This window comes from Palaemon carinicauda, chromosome 20, assembly GCF_036898095.1.
Source record: "Palaemon carinicauda isolate YSFRI2023 chromosome 20, ASM3689809v2, whole genome shotgun sequence".
Lineage (NCBI taxonomy): Eukaryota > Metazoa > Arthropoda > Malacostraca > Decapoda > Palaemonidae > Palaemon > Palaemon carinicauda.
The window spans coordinates 19,835,074-19,847,925 of NC_090744.1; the positions used below are offsets into that span (position 1 = coordinate 19,835,074).

The 12,852-nt window shown below is 35.7% G+C and overlaps 1 protein-coding gene across 5 annotated transcripts in view; it reads left to right on the top strand.

Moving 5' to 3' along the window:
* LOC137660188 (protein RER1) overlaps positions 1 to 12,610 on the top strand; it is a 31,561-nt gene extending 18,951 nt beyond the window's left edge. For 4 of the 5 annotated variants that reach the window (XM_068394896.1, XM_068394895.1, XM_068394893.1 and 1 more), the window contains 4 exons: positions 4,084 to 4,288; positions 6,266 to 6,396; positions 10,276 to 10,359; positions 11,191 to 12,610. In XM_068394896.1, coding sequence (XP_068250997.1) covers positions 4,084 to 4,288; positions 6,266 to 6,396; positions 10,276 to 10,359; positions 11,191 to 11,280 — 510 coding nt within the window. In that variant the 3' untranslated portion in view covers positions 11,281 to 12,610. The remainder of the gene's footprint in view (positions 1 to 4,083; positions 4,289 to 6,265; positions 6,397 to 10,275; positions 10,360 to 11,190) is intronic. The other variant, XR_011047651.1, reaches the window with a different exon arrangement.
* Positions 12,611 to 12,852: the final 242 nt, after the last annotated feature.

Genomic DNA, 12,852 nt, shown 5'->3' on the forward strand with positions numbered 1-12,852 from the left:
GCACAGTATTTAGTTCTTAACTTTCATCTCTTAGTGACAATGTATGTACATTTTTTTTTTCTCCATCTTATGGTGGTGTTACTAAGGATTAATATCTTGTTTCATTTGTAGTATTTATTTATACTGTGTTGTTAAGATGATTTAAAATTGAAATGGAAAGGTATTTAAAAAGAGGTAATCATTCACAGCCTTGGAATTTTGTGCAAGACTTATTCTTGAATTGCATGAAATATTTCCTATCAGATTCGTTTTGCATTATCCATACGTCTTGGAAATAAATTTATTCAACATATTTTTGGGCAGTAACATCAGACATGTACAGTAGGACACATGAATTTCTGGCACACTTTGCTCTGAAGAATTGCACCCTGTCACACTCTTACTGCATGGCAAGTAACCAGACTACTGGTGTAGGGGGAGATGGCAGAGGTTGTGGGGGGGGGACTAAACACAAGACCTCAACACATAAGCGTGTGAAAGGGTGCATTTCCTCAGGGCGAGGTGAGCCAGGAATGCCTATGTTCAACCCGTACCTACTTGTCAGACTACGAGTAAAGAGTTGAAATACTGTTCAAACTTGCAGTAAATGTTGATGTTGAACAGGCTGACATAAGTCTTTTTATAGTTTACACATGAAATATCTTTTTAATATCGTTAATGTTTTTAAAATATTTTATTTTAATTGTTCATTACTACATTTGTCATTTATTTCCTTATTTCCTTCCATCCTGGGCTATTACTTATATCACTTACGGTATTTCCTTATTTCCTTCCCTCACTGGGCTATTTTTCCCTTTTTGAGCCCTTGGGCTTATAGGATCCTGCTTTTACAACTAGGGTTGTAGCTTAGGTAATAATAATAATGATAATAATAATAATCTAGCATTAGATTGCCATCAATTTAGAGAATGATAATCAAACAAAGGTAATTGGAAGAAAGTCTGACAAATGAAAAAAGTAGAAGATTAAAGAACAAAGGTAATTGGAAGAAAGTCTGACAAATGAAAAAAGTAGAAGATTAAAGATTATTGGTTTGTGTCTAAGTTTGAGTTGGTGTGGGAACTTGGTACGGATGGGTTAGGGAGAAAGAGAGTTGGGAGTATTTGGGTGGAATCTTCTCGGTATGAAAGGTCAAGAGATCTGCAAAGGATTAGATAGTGTGATGAAGTGAAGGAAGATAATTTTGATAGAAATATTTGGTGACAACACATGAAAGAAAGGTAATTGACCTTTTAGTTTTAAGGTCAGTTAAAGTTGGTCTTTGAGCTTTAAGATTTGATGGGGAGATGGGGAAAGAAGGGGAAATGCCAAGGCATTACCAACTCGGTTTGTAATAAAAGTATTTAGGATTTATCGAATATCCGATGACAAATTTCTAGAATACTGAATAAGCCCCTCTAAATTCTCTTAAAATTAGGCTAAATTCTTCCATCAAGTTTTTTTTTACTTCTGCCAACGAAGTTGGAAGGAGGTTGTTTTACCCCCTGTAATACTAGGCAGGCAGTTAATTCTAATAGCCAGGCCTTCTCCATCATGAGGCTCAATACTACATAGTATTCTAGAAGTTTTATTCCAGCTGTTACCAAGTTGTGGAATGATCTTCCTAATCGGGTAGTTGATTCAGTAGAACATCAAAAGTTCAAAGTTGAAGCAAATGTTTTTATGTTGACCAGGCTGACATGAGTCTTTTTATAGTTTATATATGACATATCTGTTTTGTAGCATCTTGCTTTTCCAACTAGGGTTGTAGCTTGGCTAGTAATATTAATAATAATAATAAATTTGTGTTTTGTTTGTGAACAGCTTCCTGTCCACAATATTAATCATAGAGTAATGAAACTTGCGGGGATTAACTGTTATGTAAAAAGCTGGAAATGATTAAATTTTGGAAGGTCAAGGTCAAAGGTCAAACCAAAGGCCCAATTCTCATAACCAGTCACAAGTTTGGAAATCGTTGTCACATAGACTTCAAACTCGGTTCATATTTGAGTGTTTGAAAATCCACGCCAATTAATACATGTTAAGGTCAAAGGTCAAGGTTGAGAAATAAGCTGCCGCGCAGAGGTCTGCGTTTATAATGTACTGTAGCCATGAAAATTTATTTATTTTTTGTATTGCTGGAACTTGAACTGTTCTCCAATAAGAAATAAGATAGGAGACTAATTTTTTAGTGGGTGGGATAGTTTATATTTTTTAATTGAGCATTATTATTATTACTGAGTAACAATTGTAGTTGAAAAAGCAGGATGCTAAATCCCAAGGGTTCCAATAGGAAAAAATAACCCAGTGAATAAAGGAAATAAAGAAATTAACTATATGAGAAGTAATGGATAAAGAATGGTTAAATGAAGGAATTTATGAAGTGAGAAAGGTTCGCTTTATAGTGACTAACCATTGGTCTGTGTTTTTGCTATTATCACTGTTCTGTACTATAACCTTGATAAGAGTGTCAAGTTATCTTGCTAAAGATAGCGTGAAGATAAGCTGAAATGATTAAGATTTTATATAAATAGTTAGGCTTAGTTTTTCATATTTGTGAGTAAACAGTAATATTTAGGACATTTTTTTTTGTTCTTATTTAGATGACACTTTATCTAGTCTTATTTTGTAATTGGAAATTGCTGATTCATGGCTATTCATTTTCATAATTTCCAATTCTAGTTCTTTAATAATTTTTTTAATAGGTTGAATTTAGATCCTTCACATATAAACTATAAAAACTTAACCCTTTTACCCCCAGGGTATTTGGAACTTTCCAACCCTTTACACCCAGGGGTTATTTTTTTTTTCAAGTACATTTTGCAATATATTTTATTTAAATTGCTCTAACAGCCTTAATTTTCGTCATATAGAGGTCAAGTTGGTCTCATTCTCTTGGAAAATGCCTGAAGTTTCTGAAAAAATTATCAAAAATATGCAAAAATAATTATAAATAGCATTTTTTGCAAGGACGTAGCGGCACGTCCATGGGGGTAAAGGGATGGGTTTTGTGAAACTTACCAGTACGTCCTTTTGGGGGTAAAAGGGTTAAACAAGATAAGAGGAAGAGAAATAAGATAGAACAGTATGGCTGAGTGTACCCCAAAGGAAGAGAACTCTAATCCAAGACAGTAGAAGGCCATGGTACAGAACAATACCAGAGAACAATGGTTTGATTTTGGAGTGTCGTTCTCCTAGAAGAGCTGCTTACCATAGCTAGTCTCTCTTCTACCCTTACCAAGAGGAAAGTAGTCACTGAACAATTACAGGGCAGTAGTTAACCCCTTGAGCGTATAAGAATTGTTTGGTAATATCATTGTTGTCAGGTGTATGAGGACCGAGGAGAATATGTAAAGGATAGGCCAGACTATTCGGTGTATGTATAGGCAAAAGGAAAATGAGCCATAACCAGAGAGAAGGATCCAATGTAGTACTGTCTGGCCAGTCAAAGTACCCAATAACTATCTAGTATTATTTCAATTGGTGGCTGGCACCCTGGAAAACCTTTTTACATAGAAAGTCACCAAAGTAAAAAAACAAATTCTGCCTGATTTATATTGAAGAAGGGTCTTCTCTCTGTAACTATTCATGATTTCTGGCTTATCATTCATGGAATTCCAAATGGCTGATTTTAGCAGGAAGGTGTTATGCATGATAACATACTCCTTTTTGAGTTGCTTCAGTTTTCTGAAATGTAAGAATTAATCATTTGGTGATAACAGCCTTGAGAAACTCTGTCAGGCTTGTGACTATTTTGCTGTAAGAAATGTGTCAACCTAGTAATGTTGACGTTTTGTAGCGTAGGTATTAAATAAATAGAGAAACTGGAAATTGCGTCGTCAGGTAACCTTAGGGTTAAAGTGGCAGCATGAATTTTATTTATCTTAAAGCTTATTCATTTATTCACCTGGATTTTATTGGGTATTTCGAGAATATGATGATATTGTTCAATAATTTTTCTCATTAGTTATACTGTAATTGGATTTTCATAATACTTTGTACTGTATTAACTTTCCACTTAGAGTAATATAAATTAGAAATATCTTAAATTAGTTTTTTTACTTATAAAAGTACAGCAATCTTATAATTGTTCTCTCCTTACAGATATATCAATACTACCTAGACAAATGGACACCTCACACTGCTTCTCGCTGGGTTTTTACAGTGGTCATGATCGCGGGGTTTGTGCTCCGCATCGTCTTGAGACAGGGATGGTACATTGTGTGTTACGCGCTTGGCATTTACCATCTTAATCTCTTCCTTGCATTCCTCACTCCAAAAATTGATCCAGCATTTTCACAAGATGAGGGTGAGTCTTCTCTGATGGTGTATTTACTATGTGTTTTTGTGGTTAGTTCCCGTGAGTTGATAGCTGCAATATTATTATAGTACACGGTTCTTTATCTCCGCCAACGAAGTTGGAGGGTTGCTTTCCTATTCCCTGTTTGTGTGTGTGTGTTTGTGAACAGCTTCCGTGCCTTAATTTTAATTGTAGAATAATGAAACCTGCAGTGATTAACTTATATGTAAAAAGCTGGAAATGATTAAATTTTGGGAGGTCACAGTCAAGCACAATGTCCAATTCACGTAATCAGCCATAAGTTTGGACATTGTTGTCACAGAGACTTCAAACTTGGTTCATATTTGAGTATATGAAAATCTTCGCTAATTGGTGTCCTTTTTTTTTTTTTCCAGCTTAAATTTTCTATGGATCTGTAAAGATTGATTATTACTTGTTACCAAACTTCATGTAAGGGTATAACGGTACTCCTTTGTTTCTTGTATTAATAGTTTTAAAAGCTCATCTCTATTGTTGGTTCAGTCATACAGATTGATAATTAAATAGCTGCAAAAATTAACAAGCCAACGTGATACAATTTTCTGAACTTTCGACTCTCAAAATCCAACGATGGCTGTCATGTTAATGATACTAAAATTTATGTAAAACTAGTAAAGGCCATCTCATCCAAGTCTTGGCAAGTTTGTTTATAAGATGTAAGAAATCTTTGTGATAGACCTTTTAAGAATCAATAAGGACAGGGCTTATTTGGTAAGATCAAGAGTGATAATTTTTAGTGATACTCCTTTTAAGATGGTGAGATCAAGAATGATGATTAAAAAAAAAAAGTTGGTAAAGTATATGAAGACAATAGAAAAGAGCAGAGTTTACTTATTAGAGGAGTATAAATAAAACATACTAAGGTATATAGGGAAGGTATAGGCAACTGAATTATTAAACTAATGATAATGGGCTGTCAAAAATTGTGTTCCCGAATTGGAAACAAATTGGTGGTCAAGGGCTTTTGAGAGTCCACATTCATGGATGCCAGTGGGGGTATTGAGATGTTTAAGTTACAAAATTAGTTTCCTCCTAAGTAAAGTGTAGTAATACTCCACAAAGTTTAATAGTTTTGTAAAATTCATGAAAGCAAAATTTAGCAATTATATGTAATGAAATACAAAAAATTTAAACTTCAGCAGTTACATTCCTGTGTATTGTATTGTATCAGTAGAAAATGTTCTTGCCATTCACATTAAATATAAGTACAGTACGTACATTAATTAGGTAGCTTTGCAAAGATTTTTAGACATGTCAACCCCTGCAATTGAAGAGGAAGGACAATGTTTGGTGCACAATCAACCAATTTTAATAATGAAAGATTTATTTTCCTGTGGGTGGTTATATGTAAAAGGCAAATTGATTTTTGTAGTACAGTAATATACAATATATAAGCTTGGATCATATACATTTTTTCTCCTCATTCTTGGGGGAAATTAATGCACAATATTCAAACAGTCAATACTTTAGTTTTTATTCAAAGTCATTGTTATGTTTGCACTTGTTTTGGGTTTTATTCAGTCATTGTTATGTTTGCACTTGTTTTGGGTTTTATTCAGTCATTGTTATGTTTGCACTTGTTTTGGGTTTTATTCAGTCATTGTTATGTTTGCACTTGATTTGGCCCCGAGCAGCATTTGCTTTTCAGCCTTCTCTTATATCTCCTTGCTTGTATTGCAGCCTCTTTAACATTTACTTCATTGTGCAATTGTGGGGGTTTGTGGCCTGGGGCACAGGGGGGCTCTCAGGCTCCCTTTACCCGTGGTCCCCCTCAAGTACCTGAGATCGTCCTCTTTTGCAATTGGGATACGAATCGCTTAAATTCATTCAATTTTGTGTAGCATCCTTCAATTAAAAAATAAGGCAATTTGTTAACTAAGGAAATTTGGGCACTTTCTCCCCTAGTGAAGTATACCTTTGAATTTTAATTGCTTTTCAATCTTGCAGATGATGGACCAGGCTTACCCACCAAATCTAATGAAGAATTCAGGCCCTTCATGAGACGTCTTCCAGAATTCAAGTTCTGGTATAGCGTCACAAAGTCCACTTTAGTCGCGTTCTTTTGTACATTCTTTCAGGTAAGATTAAGATTTTTTTAACTGATTTATTCATTTACAGGGGATAAGTTTGTGGTATCATACGAAGTGTATATTAACTATAGAGGTATTTTACTTGGCATTAGAGAAACTTTCTCATTTTCAAGTACAATTATATTTATAGTGCAGTACCCCTGTATATGGAATTTGGTTAATTTTTAATTGGTTCTTAAGTAGAGAAAATACTGTACATCATGGTCATGCTAAGAATATATTTATAAATCTTTTTATTGGGTAAAGTTATACAAATACACAAAGGTTTTTATCAATATTTTGACTGATTTTTTAATAAGAGTTTGTAGAAAACATTGATGCCATAATTCCGATGAATGTAACAGCTCTTAACAAGTTGAGAATTACTGACAGCTTGGCTTTTATGAAATATCTTTGTAGAACGGAGTATTTTTGTGAGTAAGTTGTATTATAGTAGTAGTAGTTTGCGACTACTGTGACTTAAGTTTGTATATCTATGAAAGTGTAATTCACAAGTACTGTATTGCAATTTTGAACTTTGCCATTACAACTGTCCTGCAGAACATGCGTCCCCTAGTGATCTCAAGCCTGACATGCGTCCCCTAGTGATCTCAAGCCTGTGGGCTCTGGTCGAAGCCGTTGTGCCAATTGGCGATTTTGCTTTATTTTAAACCGTATTTTGTGTACAGTACAAAGTCATAGAGAAGTATGAAAAATATAGAGAGAAAAATGTGGAAGTAAAGCGCAAGGTACGTGAGGCAAAGAGGGCAGCTGACCTGAGGTGGGGTCAGGGATTGAGTCATTCATATGAAGAGAATAAGAAGAAGTTTTGGAAAGAAGTGAAGAGAGTAAGGAAGGCTGGCTCAAGAATTGAAGAGACAGTGAAAGATGGAAATGGAAGGTTGTTAAAAGGAGAGGAGGCAAGGAAAAGATGGGCGGAATATTTTGAAAGTTTACTGAATGTTGAGGATAATAGGGAGGCAGATATAATTGAAGTTGCAGGTGTTGGTGCCAGTGATGGGAGATGAGAATGAGAGAGAGATTACAATAGATGAAGTGAGGAGAGCACTAGATGAAACGCGAGTAGGAAAAGCGTCTGGTATGGATGGTGTAAGAGCGGAGATGTTGAAGGAAGGGGGTGTGACTGTACTTGAATGGTTGGTGAGATTGTTTAATGTATGTTTTGTGTTGTCAATGGTACCAGTAGATTGGGTTTGTGCATGTATTGTATCACTATATAAGGGTAAGGGAGATGTGCATGAGTGTTGTAATTCAAGAGGTATTAGTTTGTTGAGTGTAGTTGGAAAAGTGTATGGTAGAGTATTGATTAATAGGATTAAGGATAAAACAGAGAATGCAATCTTGGAAGTACAGGGTGGTTTTAGAAGAGGTAGGGGTTGTATGAATCAGATTCTTACAGTAAGGCAGATATGCGAGAAATATTTAGCAAAAGGTAAGGAGGTGTATGTTGCGTTTATGGATCTGGAGAAAGCGTATGATAGAGTTGATAGGGAAGCAATGTGGAATGTGATGAGGTTATATGGAGTTGGTGGAAGGTTGTTGCAAGCAGTGAAAAGTTTCTACAAAGGTAGTAAAGCATGTGTTAGGATAGGAAATGAAGTGAGTGATTGGTTTCCGGTGAGAGTGGGGCTGAGACAGGGATGTGTGATGTCGCCGTGGTTGTTTAACTTGTATGTTGGAGTGGTGAGAGAGGTGAATGCTCGAGTGCTTGGACGAGGATTAAAACTGGTAGACGAGAATGACCATGAATGGGACGTAAATCAGTTGTTGTTTGCGGATGATACTGTACTGGTTGCAGACACAGAAGAGAAGCTTGGCCAATTAGTGACAGAATTTGGAAGTGTGTGCGAGAGAAGGAAGTTGAGAGTTAATGTGGGTAAGAGTAAGGTTATGAGATGTACAAGAAGGGAAGGTGGTTCAAGGTTGAATGTCATGTTGAATGGAGAGTTACTTGAGGAGGTGGATCAGTTTAAGTACTTGGGGTCTGTTGTTGCAGCAAATGGTGGAGTGGAAGCAGATGTACGTCAGAGAGTGAATGAAGGTTGCAAAGTGTTGGGGGCAGTTAAGGGAGTAGTAAAAAATAGAGGGTTGGGCATGAATGTAAAGAGAGTTCTATATGAGAAAGTGATTGTTCCAACTGTGATGTATGGATTAGAGTTATGGGGAATGAAACTGATGGAGAGACAGAAATTGAATGTGTTTGAGATGAAGTGTCTAAGGAGTATGGCTGGTGTATCTCGAGTAGATAGGGTTAGGAACAAAGTGGTGAGAGTGAGAACGGGTGTAAGAAATGAGTTAGCAGCTAGAGTGGATATGAATGTGTTGAGGTGGTTTGGCCATGTTGAGAGAATGGAAAATGGCTGTCTGCTAAAGGGTCAATATAATACTGAATAAACATTGAGGATGGTTGTAAACAAGTGTTGGCAATGAAGGTTTTTTTAATTAGTAACCTTAGTTGAAAGTTTACCATTGGAAAGGAATAACTATAAAGTAATTTTATCTGGTCTTCTGTGGAAGAGTAGGGAGCTGTACTGGAGTTTCGTTCTTTTATTAAGTAGGGTTACTTACTGTAAGCCTATAGAAATCATGGGAAAGAATTGTATGCACCTATCGTAATACAGTTTGAGACCAAGTCACACTTAAGACCTAAGAAGTAACTTAAAATTGGAGCAAGTTGGATTGTTTAAAGGTCACTCGTGAATGGCAGAGGCAGGGGACAGGACAGTGTTCTTGAGACTGACCATTTACACACATGATCAGTGCCCAAGCCGCCTCTCCATCAAGCTGGGATTAGGGAGGGCCAGGCAGTGGCTGTTGATGACTTGGCAGGTATACATATATGTTTCTCCAAGCCCCACCCATCCCTTGCTCACAAGGATGGTGAGGTTGTAGACACTACTAGAAATTATCAAGTTTTAGTGGGTCTCGCACCCCCATTCAACAGATTGCCAAGCCGGGCCATTTCCAATAGGCTACTGTTACACTATAGTCAATTTCTTTTAGCGATGCAGATTTGCACCGACTCGCAGCGGTGCCCTTTTAGCTCGGAAAAGTTTTCAGATCGCTGATTGGTTGGACGAGATAATTCTAACCAATCAGCGATCAGGAAAATTTTCCAAGCTAAAAGGGCACCGCTGCGAGTTGGTGCAAATCTGCCTCGATAAAATAAATGGACTATAGTTAGATGGGATAAGACCAAAGGAAATGGAGGAAATTTGTAGACTCGTGAGTTGAAGCAGAGAGTCTATAGAGAAACTATAAGTGGTACATGCCCTGCCTCCAGAAAGGTTTGTCTATGCTGCGAGGATTTAATGTTTAACCCAGAATTTGATTGGGCAACTATGTATCAATACACTGTATTACAAAGGGGAGAAGGAAGAACACCTGGCATTTGTAAACTAAGTGAAATGCAGTAGAATTACAAAATCATTTATGTAGAATAAATTCTGTAATGCAAAGCACACTTAAAACCCCTATAAAAGTATTGTATAGTCTTACTACACCTGGTGTTTTACTCTATATCGTGAAACAAAACAAGCTATAATTGTATCTATTTTATTAATAAATTACAACTCGTGTAATATTTTTTATGTTCTTGCTATAAAGTACTGTATAGTCTTACTACACCTGGTTTTTTACTTTATATCGTGAAAAAAAAAACGAGCTATAAGCGTGACATAAATAGTCGTACTTGACATATTGTAGTGCTTTACTTGACATTAGCCTGTCAAAATATAAACTGAATTGCCAGAATAGTGTGTTTTATATGTAGGTTAATTGATAATTTTTTAAAAGATTCATAAGTTTTTGTTTATTATGTTTTATTATACAAAGAATAATGTGTAATAGTAAACCTCTGTTTTGCAGCTGTTTAATGTGCCCGTCTTCTGGCCCATTCTTGTCATGTACTTCATCACACTGTTTTGCATTACTATGAAAAGACAAATAAGGGTAAGTTTGTCTCTCTCATTTTTTTACCCATTGTTCAGTGGTTGTTTATCACAATTCCATAATCATAATATTATATGAGTTTTAGGATTTAAAATAATTTGGCAATAATCAAAGTAATGAAGCAGATCTTATCCGTGATAAAAGTTGAATTATAGAATTTCTATTGATTTGATCATTGGTGAGGGCAAGAGTCTAGGGTACATTTGGCTTCATTAATTCCAGTACATATCACAAGAAGCTAAGGAGACATCTGACAGCTGTGTATTGCAGTAGGTAACTCTTTGTTTGGCAAAAGAGAAATTGTTGGCAACGCTGCCTGTAAATAAGTCGCCGAGCTTGTAATCACGTGATCAAAAGCATTTTTATTTTTACAAAGCGCTCTGAAGTAAATAATGTTTTTTCTATACAGCACTTAGTAAAATTAAGAAAGCAAATAATGTTTTTCTATACAGCACTTAGTAAAATTAACAAAAGCAAATAATGCTTTTCTATACAGCTTTTTAAAGTTAAGAGAAACAAATAATGCTTTTCTATACAGCTTTTTAAAGTTAAGAGAAACAAATAATGCTTTTCTATGCAGCTCTGTAAAATTAACAAAAGCAAATAATATTTTTCTATACAGCACTCTCTAAAATTAAAAAAAAAATGCTTTTGATCACGTGTTTAGGAGCTCAGCGACTTTGTTTTACAGGCAGAGTTTTTAACAGTTAATAATTCAAACATAGTTACCATGCTGGAGTACACAGCTTCCCATTAAATGTACCAGTATTAATGAAACCAAATGTACATTTGGTATACCAAAATTGATTGTAATATTCAAATTTCTTTCAGCACATGATCAAGTATAAATACCTACCATTCTCATTGGGTAAACCCCGCTACAAGAGCCAAGAGAACACTGTCAAACCTGCTGCCCACTGACCCTGTCACAGGATACCGACGCGTATCGAGCGTAGCCCCGCTGCATAGTGCTGCTAGTTGTCGGCTATTAACATCACTGTGGAAGTTATTTTTGGAAGTGTACATAACCAGCTGCAGTTGTTACACGAACATATAAAAGCCATATTGGCACCAATTCACCATATATATGACTACTGTGCTTAAGTACATGGGATTTACTCTCCTCATATTTGATGCCAACTTTTTGGCTTTCTGGATTTTTTTTTTTTTCCAAGTTTTGAAACATTCATAACAGAATTTTTGTAATGGTCATCATGTTATCAGCAGTGTTTAAGTCTGCCTCCGTTCTTTAGTTTTATGCTTTTATGTTAACTCATCATTCCTTAGTTCTCTATTTACAGTGGGTGTTTGTACTATACCTGTACAGTAATTTCATATAGCTGTAAAAATATTTTTAGATGGTTTAATCTTGTATTTGTCAGAAGTGAATGTTAAATATCCTATTACAGTAATGGGGGAATAAGTAGTGGAATGCACTTCAAAAAACCAGGTCTGTTCTTTGGGAGGGAAAGCGGCACGTGTTCGCGAGGGGAAGCGGCACGTATTCGGTAGGGAAAGCGGCACGTGTTCGGGAGGGAAAGCGGCACGTGTTCGCGAGGGAAAGCGGCACGTGTTCAGGAGGGAAAGCGGCACGTGTTAGTAAATCTTAAGAGTGTTGTACAGGTATAAAGAAATGGAAATATAGTATCAAAAGTTATGGTTTGAATATGGTTAGTGCAACTACTAGAATTGGTATTTATTGTACAGTATATTATTGTTATTGAAGACTTCCTATGATTTTACATTATTGAGATTGGAAAGGAAGATGTGTTTTACAGTAATGTAACTTAAATAAATCCTTCTTAAAAGTGTCAAAAACAATTTTTTTAGAAAGATGAAATAGGTCTTTTGTTTTCAAGTTATTGGTTACATTATAAGGAAAAAAGGTAAACCAAAATATTTGTAAAGTTAAGATGAAATTTGTTACATTTGTCAAGTTTCAAAATGGAGGAAATTTTGTTTTATCAGGCCAGTAAGAATTTTTTTTCCCTATTTTCTCGAAAGACTATGAACGATATTGTTTCGTAAAAGTTCGTTGATTTATGATTAAACCCAAAAAAGGATATAATAATTGAGTTGTAAATATGTGCAATGTTGAAATATAATCTAAAATATTTTTAGAGGGGTAAAAGTGTATGGGGAAGTGGGCACTACTACTTTAGTCTTTTTCTAGATGTTTTTGATGTGAGAGTCGTGTCTCGAGAGTAAATGATGATGATAATATGATTTAAGTGAATTTTTTGGAAATGTTTGCTTTCTCTCCTTATCCTAATTATATATTAATATTTATGAGACATAAGTGACTGCTTGGATGCAGTTTCCTTAGGCCGTTCTTTTCTCAACACGAGGTAATGACGCATTGTTGATGGTCTGCCTCAATTAGTGGGACTTGAGTAACTCCTAATATCGGAGTTAATGAACTAAAGGCTCCGTTCTTCTGTCAACATGAGGCAGTAATGTGTACTGTTGATGGCCTTCCTCTGTCAGTGGGAC